The sequence below is a fragment of the Protobothrops mucrosquamatus genome, unplaced genomic scaffold, assembly GCF_001527695.2.
Source record: "Protobothrops mucrosquamatus isolate PMUCROS unplaced genomic scaffold, P.Mucros_1.0 scaffold1937, whole genome shotgun sequence".
Taxonomy (NCBI): domain Eukaryota; kingdom Metazoa; phylum Chordata; class Lepidosauria; order Squamata; family Viperidae; genus Protobothrops; species Protobothrops mucrosquamatus.
This window is the reverse complement of record NW_015388058.1, coordinates 226,052-244,848: the sequence shown is the minus strand read 5'-3', so window position 1 is coordinate 244,848 and position 18,797 is coordinate 226,052. Positions and strand designations below refer to the sequence as shown.

General features: G+C 40.2%; 1 protein-coding gene across 1 annotated transcript in view; it reads left to right on the top strand.

Moving 5' to 3' along the window:
• APBA1 (amyloid beta precursor protein binding family A member 1) overlaps window positions 1-10,193 on the top strand; it is an 81,365-nt gene extending 71,172 nt beyond the window's left edge. The window contains exons 7-13 of the mRNA XM_015823656.1: window positions 1,277-1,363; window positions 2,339-2,524; window positions 3,854-4,033; window positions 4,691-4,903; window positions 7,326-7,445; window positions 7,834-7,974; window positions 9,269-10,193. Of these exons, the coding sequence (XP_015679142.1) occupies window positions 1,277-1,363; window positions 2,339-2,524; window positions 3,854-4,033; window positions 4,691-4,903; window positions 7,326-7,445; window positions 7,834-7,974; window positions 9,269-9,340 (999 nt within the window). The 3' untranslated portion in view covers window positions 9,341-10,193. The remainder of the gene's footprint in view (window positions 1-1,276; window positions 1,364-2,338; window positions 2,525-3,853; window positions 4,034-4,690; window positions 4,904-7,325; window positions 7,446-7,833; window positions 7,975-9,268) is intronic.
• Window positions 10,194-18,797: the final 8,604 nt, after the last annotated feature.

Here is an 18,797-nt window from a genome sequence, read left to right as displayed (position 1 = left end):
GTTAGTTTGGTGAGCCACAACGTCTTGCTGTCAGTCAATGGCTACGCTCGCGTCAAAGACTGGAGATCACGGTCCAGGACGGGCGTGGCAACTTTGGCTGACTTGATCTGATTGGGCAGGAATACAGTCTACTACCCAATGGTGGAGTCTCCATCTCCGTGCTGAGAAAAGGCGTTCAGGTAAGACAACGCCCCTTCTAGAGCAGAGGTCCCCAACCTTTTGGGCATCAGGGACCAGTTACATGGAGAGAGGTTTTTCCGCAGACTGGAGGGTGCGTGGTTTTGTGTGCTGCCTGCATCTTGCAGATGGGGCTTTGCTTGTTCATGCAGATCAGTTGCTGGCATGCCATGGACTGGTACTGGCTCATGGACCAGGGATTGAGGACCTCTGTTCTAGAGCATTGTATAGGGCCAACATTTTCAGCATTTACATTTTTTTCAACAAATAAATATGTTGTACGAGTCGAGGTTTTAATGAACTTATTTCTCGCTCCTTCAGTTATAAAAAATAATACCAATATTATTTGGTGGTTGGCTGGTGAATTTTTTTACCACAATAATTGGAGGGGCCGGAAGAATGTGATATGTAGCATGCGTTGTACATATGTTACGAATAGCCCATGTTACATTAACAATACTTCTATTTGTATGGCTGTAGCAAGTTCTACATTAGAACTATATTAATTTTTCATCACTCCCAACAACCAGTTTTATTGTAGTGGGAGTTGGAAGTGGGATTAGTTTACTATTTTTGCAGTTCTTATGACTAATCGTTCATAAGCTGGTCATGCTTCAACATAAAACAAAATGTCATGAATATGAATACACATGAAAACCTGTTTTTATGACCGTGCTTTTACTTTGGCGAAAGAGGGGAATGAATACTGAGCAAATGTAGGACAATGGCTCATTTTTCTTCCCTCTTCTTTTTGGGTAGCCAAAACAGCATAACGCCACATCTTCATCTCTCTACCTAACTGTGCCTTGAGCTCATTAGCCATAATTAATGAAAGATTGGCTGGTAAACAGATTTAAAAGAATCCAGGGAAAGCCCTATGCCAGAAAGAGAATGTGTTTTCATGTCAGGAAAAAATATTACATGGGCAAATAGTTGGGAGGAAATTAACAATTTTTTCCATCACTCATATTTCATACTATTTCTGTTTATCATTAACTTCACAGTTGAATCGTACATTTTGTAAGATTTATTTGATTTATATCTCATCCAATCTTTTAAAAAGTACACGTTTCCTAACTAAAAATGTCTTTGACTGCAGGTTCCTGAAGGTGAATCTCAGCCCATGACCGAAGTTGATCTTTTCATTTCAACACAGAGAATAAAAGTGCTAAATGCAGACACTCAGGTACAGCAAACTCTAAACTATTTTACAAGGATTGGAAATACATCGTGGAGCCATTTCTTGTTTATTTCCATTTGCTTCTTGCCTTACTATGAAAAAAAAACATAGTTTGGAATTTTTGAAAGAGGATGAAATAATTAACTGCTTTCCAAATTGCGGAGAGGGCCTTGACCTCTCCCCTGCCCCACCAGGAAGAACAAGTCGAGATAATGATGGAATCTGCTAGCAGTTTCATCAGATGGGAAGAGGAGGAATTTTCCCCCACTCTGGACAAGAGATCCCTTGGGACGCTAGAGGAATGGACTTTTAACATGGTGAAAACACTAGCAAACGCCATCATTCTGAAAAGCTCAGAACATTGGCATTCACTAGCTGGAGGGGAAAATGCCTTCCAGAACAATAAGCATTTTCTAGAGCTTTGGTCAAATTTAAGGTCTGTTCCTTTGGCACAAAGAAGGATTTCTTCTCCCGGCAGAGAGCGAAGGGGAAATACTTTAGATAGCAGTGGGAACAGACACCAAATCCAATGTCCCTTTCCATTTGCAGTCTTCCCTGCCAGCTTCCCCAGTGACTTTCTGGGGAAGGCAGCAGAGAAAATTGCAAATAGTAATCTTGTGATTCCCAGGCACTTGGCAACTGGTCATCAATATCAACAGGTTGCCAAATGCCTAAAATGCGGTCATGTGATGTGGGCAGCACAACTTTTATGACGGCTGGAAGTGTGAGGCTGCCATGACTTGCAAATGGTCATCAGACAACTGGTTGTAAGTCAAGGATTACCTATACATGTTATGGCCCCGATAAATACTTTACAAAAGACTCTTGTGATCTGGCAGGTGGGAACTCTTATTCTTCCTTGATTTGTATAGGTGATGAAGATTTCCTTTAATTTGGAAAACAATGGAATGCCAGTGTTCTTAAATGGTTGTGTTAGTGATAAAGAACACTAATACAAGGGTCTTTTTTTTTTTTTTTAAGGAAACGATGATGGATCATCCTTTGAGGACCATTTCCTACATTGCAGATATCGGAAATATTGTTGTATTGATGGCTCGAAGGCGAATGCCAAGATCAAATTCTCAAGATAATGTGGAGGCATCTCATCCTTCTCAGGATGGGAAGAGGCAGTACAAAATGATCTGTCATGTTTTTGAATCTGAAGATGTAAGGAACTTTGTCATTTCTCTGTTAGAAATTAATATAGAATCCTCCTCTTTCTGAAATGCAGCCATCAGGCTGTTTGTTGCAATCAGTAGTAGTAGGGCAGGCCATGAAAGCATGCATGTGCCGATCCTGATAGAAAGGAACCTATCGGTAAGAGAAAGGTTGTCAGTTGTCTAGTGTAGTCTGCTAGCCATGGTTTGTCCCGAACCATGTCCTGGACCATGGAAATCAGAGAGACATGGGTAAGACGTCTTTTTTAAAACAGTTTTCAAATAGAACTGTAATGGCAAGAGGGTTGAACAAACAAGAAGGCTGCTAAGGAGTTGAGGAACACAATGGTGAGGTAAAAGAGGGAGTTGTCCCCTTATATGTGGGTGGTGAGACCCGAGTTAGTTTCTTTGATGGGGCAGGCTTTCTGCCCAAAAGTCTTGCCCAGTGCCTTTGTGGACACTTGTATTGGAAGGGAAGTGTTAGCTCCCCCTCTTTGACTTTTGTGGCCAGCAATAGCAGCCAGTAATAGCTGCCTCTCTTAGTTTTTAAGTGGCACTTTCAGCTGATGATCCCCTCCAACTTCTGCATCTGAGCTGGCCCTGACAATCATTATGACAAATGGACTTTAAAACCAACTAATATTAATCCTAGGACAGATAGTATTTGGTGAAGGGAAAAAGGTACAGAAAGGACAAGAAAAATGAGAATCTGCTTCCTTAATTCTGGGTGCTACCCCGAGACTTGCTGAGAGAGGAATAATGATTTTAAGCAATATCAGGAGAAAATGATGCAAAACTACACTATCGTGCATTTTCTTTAATCCACTATGCCATGAATGATGGCTGCAAAATCAATAAGGCCTGGCCATGAATAGACCAAACCAAGAACCTACATAGAAGGGGGAAACCACTCTGTAAATACAGTTTTGTCTGTCTGTTTTAGGGGTGAACCAGTTTCTGTAAAGCTTCATTATATTAGAGGGGAAATTTCAAGAGGGTGCAAAAACTGTTTATTGCTTGAGCCTAGTACACATTCTGAACAATAAAATCACTCCCTCATGCTTGCTATTCCATACAGTGCTACAACCATGGAATTGTTGAGATCAATAGTTTGAAGCAGCTTTTCAAATTGAGGACCCAGATAACATTTTAGGGTTCTGTCTACTTCCCTCAGGCGATTTGTGAGCCCTGAGTCTCACTCTCATCATGCATTGTTTGATATACTGCAGTTGCCATACATTTCACCACCCAGCTTATGGTGGGTTTGAAATCCCATTTTTAAATCTTCTCTGCTCCTTAGCTATTTTACTATGTTTTTTTTCTTTCATAACTATTATAGGCACAATTAATTGCACAGTCCATTGGCCAGGCATTCAGTGTGGCATACCAGGAATTCCTGAGGGCAAATGGAATAAATCCTGAAGACCTGAGTCAGAAGGAATACAGTGACCTCCTCAATACCCAAGATATGTACAATGATGATCTGATCCACTTCTCAAAGTCTGAAAACTGCAAAGATGTATGCACCTCTTTATTTGTAATGCAGTTGAACTAAGAATCTTCCTCTCACCTAATTTTTGCAGCTACTTATAGAGCTTAGAATAGAATAGAATAGAATAGAATAGAATAGAATAGAATAGAATAGAATAGAACTGGAAGGGACCTTGGAGGTCTTATAGTCCAGCCCCTATACCATTTCAGACAATTAATTGAGTGAATTCCTTCACATACCATACATAATTCTAATTTCTTTAGAGATGGCAAAACCAGTTATTTTCTCCCTTCCCTTTTCTCCTTTTTTCATCTTTAAAAATATTCACTCCTTGGACAAATATGCTTTGCACTCTTTTGAAGAAACAACTTTCTAATATTTGGCATGTTGGACCATCACTGTGATGTGTCAATAGGGAAAAAAGCTAGTTTAAGGCATCCGCAATTTCTCTCCTGTTGACGTATAACATTTGTAAGAAAAGTTATTTAAAAGTGTTCCTATTTCCACTCCATTGTTACACACCTAATTGCTTTATGTATTTTTTACTAAAGTAAAATTTTTAAATGTTTACCGTATATTGTAGTTGCATGGGTAAGGCAAAAGTGTTGACAATTGGGGCTACTTTGCAGGATTACTACATTTCATAACGGAGAATTGTTTCTAACTTTTGTTCTCTCCCTTCAGGTTTTCATTGAGAAGCAGAAGGGTGAAATTCTGGGCGTAGTGATTGTAGAATCTGGGTGGGGATCCATCTTGCCTACAGTTATCATAGCCAATATGATGCATGGGGGACCAGCAGAGAAATCTGGAAAGCTGAATATTGGAGACCAGATCATGTCTATCAATGGGACTAGTTTAGTTGGCCTGCCACTCTCTACATGCCAGAGTATCATAAAGGTACAGAATATGATCTTTGTTTATTTAAAGCAGGATCCTGACTCTACTTAATCTACAGGAGCTTTCTCTGTTTAGCAAGTTCATATGGTAACTGAATATGTAAGAATTGGGGATAATAAAAGTTATTGATAGAAATATTACTAAGTATTCCCTTTACAAGTTAAAGCAATAACCCACAAAGAAAAAAAAATCCATAAGTGACTGCTACTATGAGATGAAATCAAAATGATGACATATATATTGAAGGTTTATCAAGAAGCGCCATCTTTTCCTATGTACACTGTGACATTGTACACATGTAAAAGGCAGCATTTGTATCATAAGACTGCAACACATTTCATTACTTGCTCTCCTTGGACCCCTATAAATTATATCACACAATTCGGGTCACAAACGTATGGGGAAGAGGCCCTAGAAAGTGTGAAGAATATATAATGGTGGTTTAGTGTATTTCCAAATGCTTCTGAATGAGAAAGGATTTCTGCATTTGTTGATAAATAAAAGGGGTATATGACAATTTTTTTAGTCCTTTTTAGCAGCAACCTGCAGGAAAATTAATTAAGCTGAGATACGCTTGTCATTATCATTATTATCATTATCAGGGTTATCGGAGAGATCACCGCCCATGTTATCTGTTTATCCAATCAGATCAAATAGGTTAACCTTCCATGTCCTACCTTATGAGATTTTTATCTGACGGCTCTTGGTCACAGAGAACTGATCTGATCTATTCCATCTTCTTTCAATTGAGATCCTTTAAAACCATCTAGAAAAACCAAGAAGGCATGTTGTGCGTGAAATTGGCATCTGGAGTACACATAACTATATATAGTCTATTTCATTATGTGGATTTTGTTTTGTTTATTTTAGGGGTTTATTAATTTTGAAGGAGTTGCTTTCTATTTTGTGCTGATGTTGATTTTTATTTGTACCGAGTCTTCCAAGAATAGGTGGCAGGAAAATAAAGAAAAATAATAAAATAAATTGTCAGAAATGGACAACAGCAACCTCCACAGATTATTCCACCATTGTATATACATCTTACTGTCAGAGTGGAAGTTTTTCCTTAAACAGAATGTAGTTGTAGTTTAGCCTCCTTATTTCTGATCCTAGTTTCTTGTTAATGGAACATAATTCCTGAACATCTTCCTTGTAGCATCCTGGTCTGTACTGAACACTGATATCATGTCTCCCTAGTCTTTTCTCCACACCAGTCCCAGATTTCTTCAACCTGCCCTCACAGAGCAATGGCCTCAAGTCCCTGTAATGCCTTTGTTGCTGTCCTCTTGAATATGTTATAATCTGTCACAATCCTACTGAAAATGTGTTGCCCATAATCATACACAGTGTTCCAGATGTGGTTTTGTAAATGTAGAGTAGAGGTGGTTAAAGCTATTACATGTCTTTGATACGGAACTTCTGATGCAGCCCAGAACTGTGTTAACATTTCTAGAGCTGCTTCACATTGCTCTTATGTTTAGCTTATGTTATGACCACAGTCAAATCCTTTTCCGATGTAGAGGTTCCCAAGCCACAAAGTTCCTTGTCTTGCTGGAGAGCATCTTTGTCCGCTCAGCTCAGTCTTCCAATCTGTCCAGATTAGACTGCAATTTCATTCTGCATCTTGAATGTTAGCCAGACCTCCAAATTTAATGTCATCTGAAAATGTGATATCCACCCATCAATCCAGGTCACCAATAAAAACATTGAACGGTATTGGCCACAAAAGTGGTGCCCAGTGGCACCCAGTGGTTTCTACTGTCCCACTCAATGTAAGGGCATTAATTCATAGGTATTGAGACTAGGTTCAATGGCCAATAATTTTTAGGATCATCTCTTTTTTTCTTGATTTTTCTATTACTTCTCCAATTTGTCAATGTTGATTTGCAAAGGTCCCAACTACAGATAGTTCCTTCAATATTCTGTTATCACTACACAATCCATGGGCTGCATATTAGCTAGAAGAGCTTGTACCATATTCTAATTAATCTGCAGTCATCCTCGTGTTCATTTCAAAGCACAGGGTTTAACTCATACCTGGGCATTTTATGGCCTGCAGGCCACAGGCAGTCCCCGTTCAGCCCATGGTGCTGGCAGCATTGGGGGTAGGGCATCAGGGGATGGGGTAGTTTTGGCAAAGGGGGTGGGGCAGCATTAGCAGGGCGGGGCTTCGGGGTGGCAACAGGGCCAGGGTGGCAGCCGTCTTCCACAACAGTCCCAGTTTCTTGGGAAAATTAATTGCCCACCCCTGGTTTAACTGATGCAGATCTTATAATTATTTATTTTTGTATACCTTGCTTTTATGTTAAGAATAACTTAAATGTAATGCTACCCAAACTCTCTTTTAAAATATACTTGCCATATTAAGGTCCATTGCAGATTTTAAAAGAATAATGTAAAATTCTGCTATATTGTATTCCAGGGTTTAAAAACACAAGCCAGAGTGAAACTGAACATAGTGAGATGTCCTCCAGTAACTACGGTACTCATTAGAAGACCAGACCTCAGATACCAACTAGGCTTCAGTGTACAGAATGGCATTGTAAGTAATAGTCGATATCCTTCCTTATTCATAATCCTATTTATCGCAAATATTTCTTTAAAATGCTTCCAGTTAAAACATTCGCATATAATGAGAATACTGAGCATGATACCTTGTTATTATTATATTTTTATCCATTCATTTAGCTCAAGGAAGCAAACATACCTAATATTCCTGTCTCCTATTTTCCCCACACCACAATCCTGTGAGGTGGGTTGGGTTGACAGGGAGAGACTGGTCCAAAAACACCCAGTCTCCTGATTTCTAGGCTAATACCTTAATCACTACATCAGAGTGGCAATCATGCAAGTGCAAATTAATGCTCGGCCTTATTGAAGCACCTGCTATTGTACCTTTTCAATGTTGTTAGTTTCTTATATCTTTCCAGATCTGTAGTCTTATGAGAGGAGGGATTGCAGAGCGAGGAGGAGTCCGAGTGGGTCACCGAATTATTGAAATAAATGGACAAAGTGTCGTAGCAACACCTCATGAAAAGATTGTTCATGTTCTCTCAAATGCTGTTGGTGAGGTAAGAACTGGCATCCATCAGTGCCCCGTGAAAGCTTGGCTTGGCTGCATTATTGCTGCCACAAATTGAAATGCTGGTAGGACACTCTTTAATACAGATAGTAATGTTATAAATTTTCCTGAGCCTGTTGTATTCTTTACACTGTGTATTTGCTGGGTTCAGGATTATACTCCTTTCTTCCAAGCTGTTTCGATCATATAAGCACCTCAGGATCATAAAATATTGTATATACCAGTGATGGCGAACCTTTTAGACACCGAGTGCTCAAAAACTGCCCCCCACTCCCGTCCCCGCTCCGCCCTGCCCACTGGGCCACCCACCACCTCCACGCCTCACCACAGATCACCCAGGAAGCCCAGCAGCGCCATGGCGGCCATGCCCTCTGCCCGTGCCCTGCAGATTCCGCGCAAAGGGGCGCAAGGGCAGAGTTTTGTCCCCGCTGCCCAGTTACCATGTCCTTGGCTCCACTGCTTCGTGTGCGCTGCGCCCAGGGGCAACTCTCCGGGGGGGCTGCTGGTGGGGCCGTGGAAGGAGGCGGGGCTGGGGAGATGGTGCATGTGCCCACAGAGAGGGCTCCGAGTGCCGCCTCTAGCACCCGTGCCATAAGTTCACCACCACTGGTATATACTCATAGACAAACTTAGAATTTTAGCTTTCCAGAAACAAAATGAGTGGGGTCACTAGCTTGAAGTCAGAAGTCACAATCATCAAAGAGTAACACCTCCCATTATACACAAGGAAATACGATCTCCCCCTCCCCTATATATTGGTCAGCTGTGATTAGTTATTTTGTCATTTAACTTTACATCCAATGATTTAATGGACTGATCTCTGAAATAGACAACATATAACAATGTTTTGTATTAAAATTTGAGTTGCTGTTTAATATCCCATTTTAAATATATATTCATACATTTAGCATTGATCAAAATATTGAATAGAACTTTTATTTATAGGCTTATACTAATAGGTTAGCTAAAAGGTGATATTGTGCATTGGATATTGCTGTTGAATGTGTACATCGTCCTGTTTCAAATGTTTTTGGAAAGGAGAGTACTGAAGCTATTTTACTTTTGACTCAGTGCAAATGCCCCGATCCTTTTGATTATTCTAGATCAAGGGTAGGCAACCTTGGCTCTTTTATGACTCATGGACTTCAACTCCCAGAATTCCTGAGCCAGCATAGCTGGCTCAGGAATTCTGGGAGTTGAAGTCCACGAGTCATAAAAGAGGCAAGGTTGCCTACCCCTGTTCTAGATGGAGGATCAACTGAGTAGTCCTTTCTTTCTTCCAGATTCATATGAAGACTATGCCAGCTGCCATGTACAGACTCTTGACTGCACAGGAACAACCCGTTTACATCTAAAGCTGACTCTTCCAGTGTGCATGGAGGAGATTCCTTCTCATTAGTGGTGGTGTTTTCTTGGGCTGCGTTTTGATGTCTGCAGCAGCATCTCTCTTCTTCTTTTCTTACCTTTGATCATTCCGTTGGGTAACAGATGGCATTTTTGGTTGCGCCTTTTTACAACTAGTTTTATGTAACTTAAGAATCTCTAATATACACGTGCATGCACTTCTTCAAGCTATGTCATTTATGTTTTGTGGCTCGTATGATAGAAAACACAAGTATCCTAAATAAAAATAAAAGTTAAAAAGCTCTTTTCACCGACAGACGGCAGGGTAAAGTTCTCAAATTTATGAAAATAGATAGGATATTGATCTGTTTCTCTTATAAAGTTGCTGTGCCAAAGGTAGGAAAGCAACATTATAATTTTACCCTAAACAAATAGTTAAATATGGTTTGAAGGAGACACTGATTTCCTTATGTAATTAAAAATCTATATAATGGAAATCTATTACTAAAAGATGGTGTTTAGCTTTTGCTGATAGACCTCCAGACTTTTAAAGGCGTATTGTCTATGGGAGATATTATTTTACAATTTTTCCCCTTGAGTTCAAAAACTTTCCTCATATTTCCAAAAAGTCATGTATTTCTTGAATACAATACGATTTTTCAAAAGTGGCTTTTCTAATTCCTACTTTCTTTGCAAGATGAATGATAAATTCTAAATATCCAGTAAAACCAGTATGGGGATATGAGGAAAAAGTTTTGCTAGACTTTCTATTCTTTTTCCATTGTGGGCATAATACGTTTTTACATTTTAAGTGTATGCTTGTTACAAGAATTTTAACAAGTCTGCATACAGTACTACTTTTGTTTGTTCTGAGCCAGTTTTAATTTTAACATATCTTGGTATAAAAATCTTGAATTTATTTATTTTTATGACTTTTCTTTAATTCTGGACCATAATTATGTAAGAAAAAACTTAATTTATTTTGTTATATACATATATATATCTATATATACACACATACATATATAAAATAGACAAAAAGTTATTCCTACCCCATGTGATGCTAAGAAGGTTGTGTTCAGTTAATTATTGTAGACACTTGTGAAATGAAAGAATATTGCAAAAAGTTTGGTTATGATAGTTAAAATCAAGGCCAGTAGACTGTAATGTTTGTAGTAAACTATAGAGTGAGAACACAAAAGTTTAGGTCCTGTGGCAGCTTACACAATTATAAATTTAGCACAGTATTTTTGAATAGCGCACATAAATGTTTATTCACCATACATACCTTGATCTTTAAAGTAATCTAAAATTGTTTGCTTTGATATGACAGACAGACATGTTTTATCTTTCTGAAAAGTGTTTGGTATTTGTGTGGGATATAAGAAAGAAAATAGAAAATAGAGTAATAAAGGGGGAAAGGTGGCAGCCCAGTTTTACATCCAGAGCAACACATGTGTGCCAAGGGAAGGAGTTGGGTGTTTGCATGTTGCATGGATGTGCACTCTGCACACATGTTGCAAAGATACGTAATGATCAGGTCTTCGGGATAGAGTGCCCTGCATGGGTGTTAGATGTAAATGCATGGAGATTCCACCCTTTTCCAGAAATGTAAAAGCCCTGGGAAGCTGAAAATTTGATAGTACAATAGAACAGTGAGTGATTTAACAGAAAACTATTTCCTTCAGGGCATGGTGTTATTAAGGTTATCTATGCCCCAATCACACACATTGGCAGAGGCATAGCAACAAGACTGGAGTGTTAATTCCCTTTCTTCAAAAGAATTGTACACCATCACATTACATTGCCTATGGAGTATTACTGGAACAATATACAATAATAAATAAAACTTCATTTCCACCAGTCCAAGTTTGCCATCCAGTCCTATCTATTGTAGTACATTTCAACTTGCTGGAATCAGTGACCAACTCTGCATAAGGCTGAGATGCAAATTTGCGGTCAGTGAGCTACTTAATACTTGTTGCTTTACTGAAATGAAATGGCTATAGCTCAGGTCAACAAACTAGATGTGGGATCACTAAGTGCTGCATAAAAAGTACAAGATATATGCATAAAGCTGTAATTTTTCAAAGCAAAGCAAAATAAAATATATTACATTCAGCTCTTGGACTTTGGACATTTAACTAAATTCACCTATTGTATTTATTTAGTTGTGAAAAGAAAATGCATTTTCCTGCATTTGTATATATGTGAATATATACACATACACATGCACACATACACATACGTGCTATATATTCAGTTGGCCTAAAATTGGATTTTTTTTTCATCTTTCTGTTTTGCTTTTTTTTCTACTTGTAGGGCAGGGTGAGTTTTTCATTTTTTTTAAATACAGGAATGTAGCTGGAGAAACGCAAAGTTATGTGGATTAGGAGTAAAATGGCATACACTACATAAAGTGCAAATAAAAATGTATTCAATGCGATAATTCTGTGAAATTACCTTGCTATGGAACAGACGTTTCTAGCTGTAGAATCATCAGCTTTCCAATATATATTACAGGTTTGTAATATATATTACAAACATATAATACATATTATAAATATATAATACATATATATTTATATGTAAGTTATCTTTGTGTGAAACATCCTCCATTCCGAAACAAGCAAGTGGAACTTTATTGATGGTGAGCTGCTTTAGAAAATATTGCAATTGTTTGTAAAGGCTCTAAGCATGCATTATTGTGATCAGCACAGGAACATAACATACTGCTAACCATAACCACCTACAATTTGAAAGTCACAACTTATTTTTTCCATTAAAGACCATAATTAATTTTCTTCCTGATCCCTACAATCAAGAAAAATGGCCTCCGTTCCAAGTTAAAAAGACCCACAGCTTTTCTTCAACATTGGTTCTTAGAATAGGTTTGTTGTATACCTAATAGCCTTCCTGATAAGACATATTAACAAAGTAAGATATGAGTAGGATTGATGCCTTTTAAAGAAATGAAACGAATACTTGTGTAAGCTTCAACATTGTCCTTGAATTCCAGTATGTTTTTTCTAGAAGATAGTTCAGTTCAAAAAGTCCAGTATTAGGACTTTCTCTTTTTCTTTCATTTTGTAATCAACTCCAGAACCTCCAAAGAATATTATAAGAATGATACGGATTGGAAGTTAAGAATTCACTGAATACATATGTTTTTAATAGTTGATACGAGAAGATTCTCTGTGTGATCAAAGGAACTATTTATTTTATAAACATTTCCAGTATGCAAAAAAGTGCAGGAAAATATAGTAGCAAACTTTAATTTCAACAGGTTTACAATAAAGTTTAGGTTGCCTCAAATTTACCATTTTTCCTACGTGCATTTGAATAATTTAATTTTAAGGTAAACATTTTTATTTTAGGAATAAAAGAATTGTGTTCAAACGGGAAATATGCATGTGTGTATATGTGTGTAATTTCTGGACTGTCTGTGAGGGTTAGAAATTGGCTTACCATTTTACAATAGTTCTGTACTGAATGGGTGAGTTAAGTTGGTGGTAGTAGAAGTTTTTCACCTGACCTACTCTATTTAATTAAATGAAACTATTGGGAAATAGCTCTCATTTTGAGGTAAGATATACATATGCTCATATAAGTAAACAAACAAGAAAGACCTTGGATGTGGATACTGTACCATTGATTGGAAGTTTTTGGATTTTTTTGTCACAGATCTTTTGTGCCCCTTTATTTATTGAGTTTAATTTATATGCTGTCCATCTCGCCAAAAGGCAACTCTAGGCAGCTTACCAGTAAAACTAGATAAAACATTGAATATAAAAAATAAATATTAACATTAAAGTTTACTTAAAATTAAAGATGGCAAGGAATGGAGCAAAATACACATGGGATGGAGGTGAGTCTTAGTCCATTAGCCACCTGCTGTATAACACGCCTTCCTTCCCTCAGGACCCCAGGTCAATTAGCAGAGCCAGGTTTTCAAGCCCTTTCTGAAAGTCAAAAGGGTGGGTGCAAATCTCACCTCAGAGAGCACAGTGTTGTGGGAGCCACTACAGAAAAGGCACTTTTGGACCCTGCCAGTTGGAAATCCTTGACCAATGGAGTCTTCAGTTTGCCCCTTCTGCCAATGGAGGTGGCCAATCCCAAACTATGTCTCATGCCATAAAAAACTATAAAGGTGCTAATCCATGGTTTCCATCCGGGGGTGAGAGACGATATTCCAGGGGGTGCAAAAACTTGGGTTTTCAAAATTATAGTGTATATGCATAATTCATTGCCGTTATTTCAAACTTTTGTAAGGGGTGCGAAACTATATCAGAAGCATTCTAGGGGTGCGGGGTATAGAAAAGGTTGGGAGCCACTATGCTAATCAGTGCCGTGAATTGAACTGGGAAGCAAACTAGCAACCAGTATTACAGCAATGTAACATGGGCCAGTATTTCCAAATACTCTTCAAGGGTAGCCCTATGTAGCACATTGCAGTAGTCCAGATATGAGGTGACACAGCCTGAGTGACTGAGCACAGGACTCAATCCAGGAAAGGGCACAACTGGACACAACACAAAGTTGTCTCCTAGCCACAACTACCATCTGCTCTTTGAGCAGGAGTTGAAAGTTCAGGAGAACCCCCAGGTTGTACAGCGGGTCTGTGTTGAATCCTGTGGCGCTCCACAAAGGAGTGACTGGACTGGAGCTCTCCTTATCAACAGGAAATGAGGGTTGGCTTTGGACAAAAGGAGCCAACCCAATGCAAGATTGGGTCACCCAGCCCCAGATCCTACATCTGCTCCAAAAGGATACTATAGTCCAGGGGTAGGCAACCTTGGCTCTTTTATGACTCCTGGACTTCAACTCCCAGAATTCCTAAGCCAGCATGGCTGGCTCAGGAATTCTGGAAATTGAAGTACAGGAGTCATAAAAGAGCCAAGGTTGCCTTCCCCTGCTATAGTCGATATTCAAGACTGCTGAAAAGTCAAGAAGAGCAAGGATGGCTACTCTACCCTCATCATGCTTTTGTCAGAGATCATCAATGCTGTTTCTGTCCCATAACTAGACCCAAAATCTGACTGGAAGAGGTTCAGATAGGTCAGGGGTGTCAAACTCAATTTCATTGAGGGCCGCATCAGCATTGCGGTTGCCCTCGGGGGGGGCGGGGTGTGTGTAGCCAAGGTGGGTGCGGCCTACTGGTGGGTGTGGATGGAGTGGGTGTGGCCTACTGGGTGGGCATGGCCAGCTCTACATCGTTCACGTCAAGGGTGCCTGTGGGGCCTGGGCAGGAGTGGGACAGATATGAGGGTCTCTGGCAGAAGAGACCGGGTCAAGCACCAAGGCATGGTCCATTTCTTCATTCCTCACAAAGGGTGACACTTCCCCAGCATGCACCCAGGGGGCAGGGCCGACGCTGCAGGGGCTGGTTCTTCGCTGTTTCCAGACGGCCTTGTGGAGCTAAGACTGAATGCGTTTCAGCATAGATGGCCACCACAAAATTGTACATTGGCTCCCAGCCGGCCTGGGCCAGGGCCAAGGTAGCGGCGGCTGTTCCCTCACTGTTTCCAGGATGGCTTCGGGGGCCACATGAAACCACTTTGCGAGCCGCATCCGGCCCCCGGGCCTTGTATTTGACATGTCTGAGATAGTGGTTGTGTGACAGCTTCAGGATCCTCTGAAGCTGCCACACAACCACCTTATTTGCCACCTTCCCTAAAAAAGGAAGGTGACAGACTGGATGGCAACTACCCAGGTATATGAGATCAAGAAATGGGTTGTTTTTTTTAAGAAGACAATGGACCAGGCGTTCTTTGAAAAGTCCCAGAATGGCCCCTCCTGCAGTGAAGAATTCATCCTTGCCTGAACCCATCTGGCAGTCACCATACTAAAATCTTTCACCAGCCAAGCGGGCAGGGATCTAATTGGCAGGTGGTTGCATTGACAGTATCAAGGACCCTGCCTCCTTTGTCAGGTCCATCAGTATCAAACTGTTCCCAAATAGCTGAGTAAGAGCTTTCCTCAGGCATGGGGAAATGCATCACACATGGATTCCAATTGGGAATGGATCTGAGTGACTGTCAGTTGTTCCACAAATTCCTCTGCACCGCCCTGAAAATAATCACCCAAGCCTTCCTATCCTAGGAGGGGTGACTCACTATGGATGCAATAAGAACAGAAATTTGAGGCAGGGAGAGTGTTAACCCCACCTTGTGCATAATGTGTCTGGTTTGCACTAGCTTACTCACATGATAAAGCAAGGACTGGAAAAGACAGGGAAGTACATTCCATACACTTCTGTCACAGGTCTAAAATTACATTCAGGAATAGGCAATATCCCTTCCAAACAGCTTGCTATAACAATACTATATGCTTCTCCAACTATTAGTAAAGTAAGGTAAAGGAGTCCCTGTGGATTTTGCTCCACTAGTCATTGCCAACTATAGGGCGTGGTGCTCATCTCCTTTTCAAGGCCATTGAGCCAGCACTGTCTGAAGACATTTCCAGTCATGTGGCCAACATGACATCACAGAGTGCTGTTACCTTCCCACCGTAGTGTACCTATTTATCTGCTTGTATTTACATGCTCTCAAACTGCTAGGCTGGCAGGAGCTGGGGTGAGGATGGGAGCTCACCCCGTCACTTGGTGCTTGGTCTCGAATCTGGGCTGCTGACTTTCCAGCTGACAAACCCACTGTCTAAACTACTGAGCCACCATGCCACCCTCCAGCTATTGGAGAGATTTGCAATTTAGCAATGATGTTCTTATCAGAAAAATCTATAAATGTTATCATATTCTATCTTAAGACATCAAAAATGGGGAATATCACCAAACAATTCCCTGTACCAATTTCTGTGAAATCTAGCATGCTTCATCCTTTAAAATATGGCTGTATTTTCAATTGATGCTGCTCAAAAATAGGGTTGAGTGAAAAGGGATGTCTCCAATATTTTAAGCTGGCAGTTCTGATGCACTAGAAGCTCTGTCATGTTCTTTAGTATCCATTCTTTCACTTTATTTGACCAGATGTTACTTGACAAAGGATTGTGTTGCTATTGTGTGTGAACTGGAACCCTGCTACAAATGCACTTCAAGGAGTGAGAATGAAAGTGAGGAATCTTCACAGCTTCATAATAGCCAGTGAAATAGACCTAGAAACCAAGCATCAGGCCACAGAATATCATCATAAGCTTTTACTATCCCCATCCTCATATTAAAACCTATGTTTTGGCAGGAAAATTTCATGATCCTAATTTTTGGGGAATGCAGATGGATATTCATAAAGATTTTTTGAAATCCACATCACTATCAACTTTACTTCACAACTCTCTAAACTTTGAAACAATTATGTAAAGTTTATAAGTGTTAAGAACTTTTGCTACAATACATGGTCTTAGAAAGTCTCTTCTGGCCTTCAGGGACCCTGCTTCCCAAATTTCTGGTTGTGAGACCGTATTTCTCACAGGATCAGTTGGGATTGTTGCTAAAGTATCAGACTCTCTGCCGTGTGGGAACTTCCCTGCCTGAGTTGCAAGAGGCCACCTGTGGTCTGGTGGCAGAGTTCCCCAGGCTTATGGATCCAGGAGACTTCAATCAGCCATCCCTGGACGTGACCTTGGAAGCAGCCCAGGAGTTCATGGCCCCATGGTGGCCATGGGCCTTTCAGAGATCATCATAGTTGTGACTTGGGACTGTGGTGACACACCAGAGGCGATTTTCTTTTTGGAACAACGGCAGTGTGAACTGGTGGAGGATTTAACATTGTCTCTGTCATGGTCAGATCACGTTCTGGTGTCCTTATGCCACCCTCTTCCGCAGGGAGGCCGGACCCATTTGACCTCAGCAACTGATGGACCTGAATGGGTTCCAGAGGGAACCTGGGGACATCACGGAGAGTTTGCAACATGGCCCTGCCAAAGCCTGGATAGTGACCTGGAACGACGATCAATGTTTTGGACAGGATCGTGCCTGTGAGACTTCTCTTGACCCATCATTCCTGACTCTCCCCATGGGTCATGGAGGAGTTGCAAGTTCTGAAAAGGGTTAAGAGATGCCAGGACAGTGACTGCACTGCTATTTCAAGAGCTGTACTAGCTTCCAGTTTGCTTCCAGGTGCAATTCAAGATGTTATCACTTTTAAGCCCTACATGGCATGAGTCCAGACTACTTGAGGAGCTGTCCCATTCCAGTGGGATTGGCCTGCCTCACCCATGCTGGCAGAGGAGGCATGCTGCGGACCCTGTTGGTCAGGGAATTCTGTATCCAGAAGAGCCTTCTTTGCCATGGTTCCTGCCCTTTTGAACATATTACTGAGGCGAGATTGGCCCCCATCATCCTGAGGTGAGATCAGCTCTCACTGTCCTGAAGACGTGGTTCTGCCAGTTGGTGTAAGGCCCCAATGGGGGATTATCACACTGGAGGTGGTTGGACAAATAGCTTATCCCACTTCCCCCGTATACATGCTGCACCTTGCCTTCCCATTTTTTAATCATGCTTTAAGAGATAAAGTATGGATATTTTGTGACATTTTAAGAAGCTTGTCCATCATTGGCAGAATGTATTAGTAGAAGTAAATACTGGCAACAAAAGAGCTAATTTCAAGGATTATTTTTTCTGTTTGCTTTATTAAAGTGTTCCTTTTTTAGTCATGGAAATCAAGGCATTACTTTTCATTGAATCTTCACCAAAAAATTATAGTCATGGTTTTCCTGTTAGCAAATTGGAAAACAGGTAATTATTTTACTGAATCATGTTTCAGATGGAGATATCAAATTCAATGAGATAAAGTCGAGAGGTCTGAACCACTAACGCAGGCTTTAGCCCGGGGTTGTTCAACCTTGGCAACTTTAAGACTTGTGGACTTCAAGTCCCAGAATTCCCCAGCCAACATGGCTGAGGAATTCTGGGAGTGAAGTCCATAAGTCCACACCACTGCTCTAGCCCATCAGTGAAACTTAGGAAACAAATTGGAATAGCTAATGTATGAAGTCAAGAAAAAGAAAACCGAAACACGCTTTATTTCATTTGTATTAATCAAAATTAAATACAGCTTATTAATTTTCTGAATTAAGACAAATAATTTGAGGAAAAGAAGAGTTGGGTTACCAGCATTTCAGGAAGCTGAAAATAAAAACCTGAAAATTGGTAGCAATGGCTCCTACCACCAGTTTCATCCATTACAGACAAGTGTTTTGAAATGTACAGAAATGTATTTTAAGTCAGCAAAGATTTAGGGAGAGAGAAAAACCTCTCTTTTCTCATCTGGATTCCTACTAATGATTTAAGCCAAATTATGAAAAAAGAAATCACTAGAAATACATTTATAATCTGTATGTTTTAAACAGAAATAAAATCATTCCCATAAAACATGTACAGGGCACTTTGAAAATGATTAAGAAGTGCTTCAGTCTTTCCAAAGCCCAGCATTTCTGGATATTCATTAATGCAGTTTATTTTTTTTCAGGCTTCTACATGATCCCCAAAAAGGATGCCACCTCTTTAATGGATTA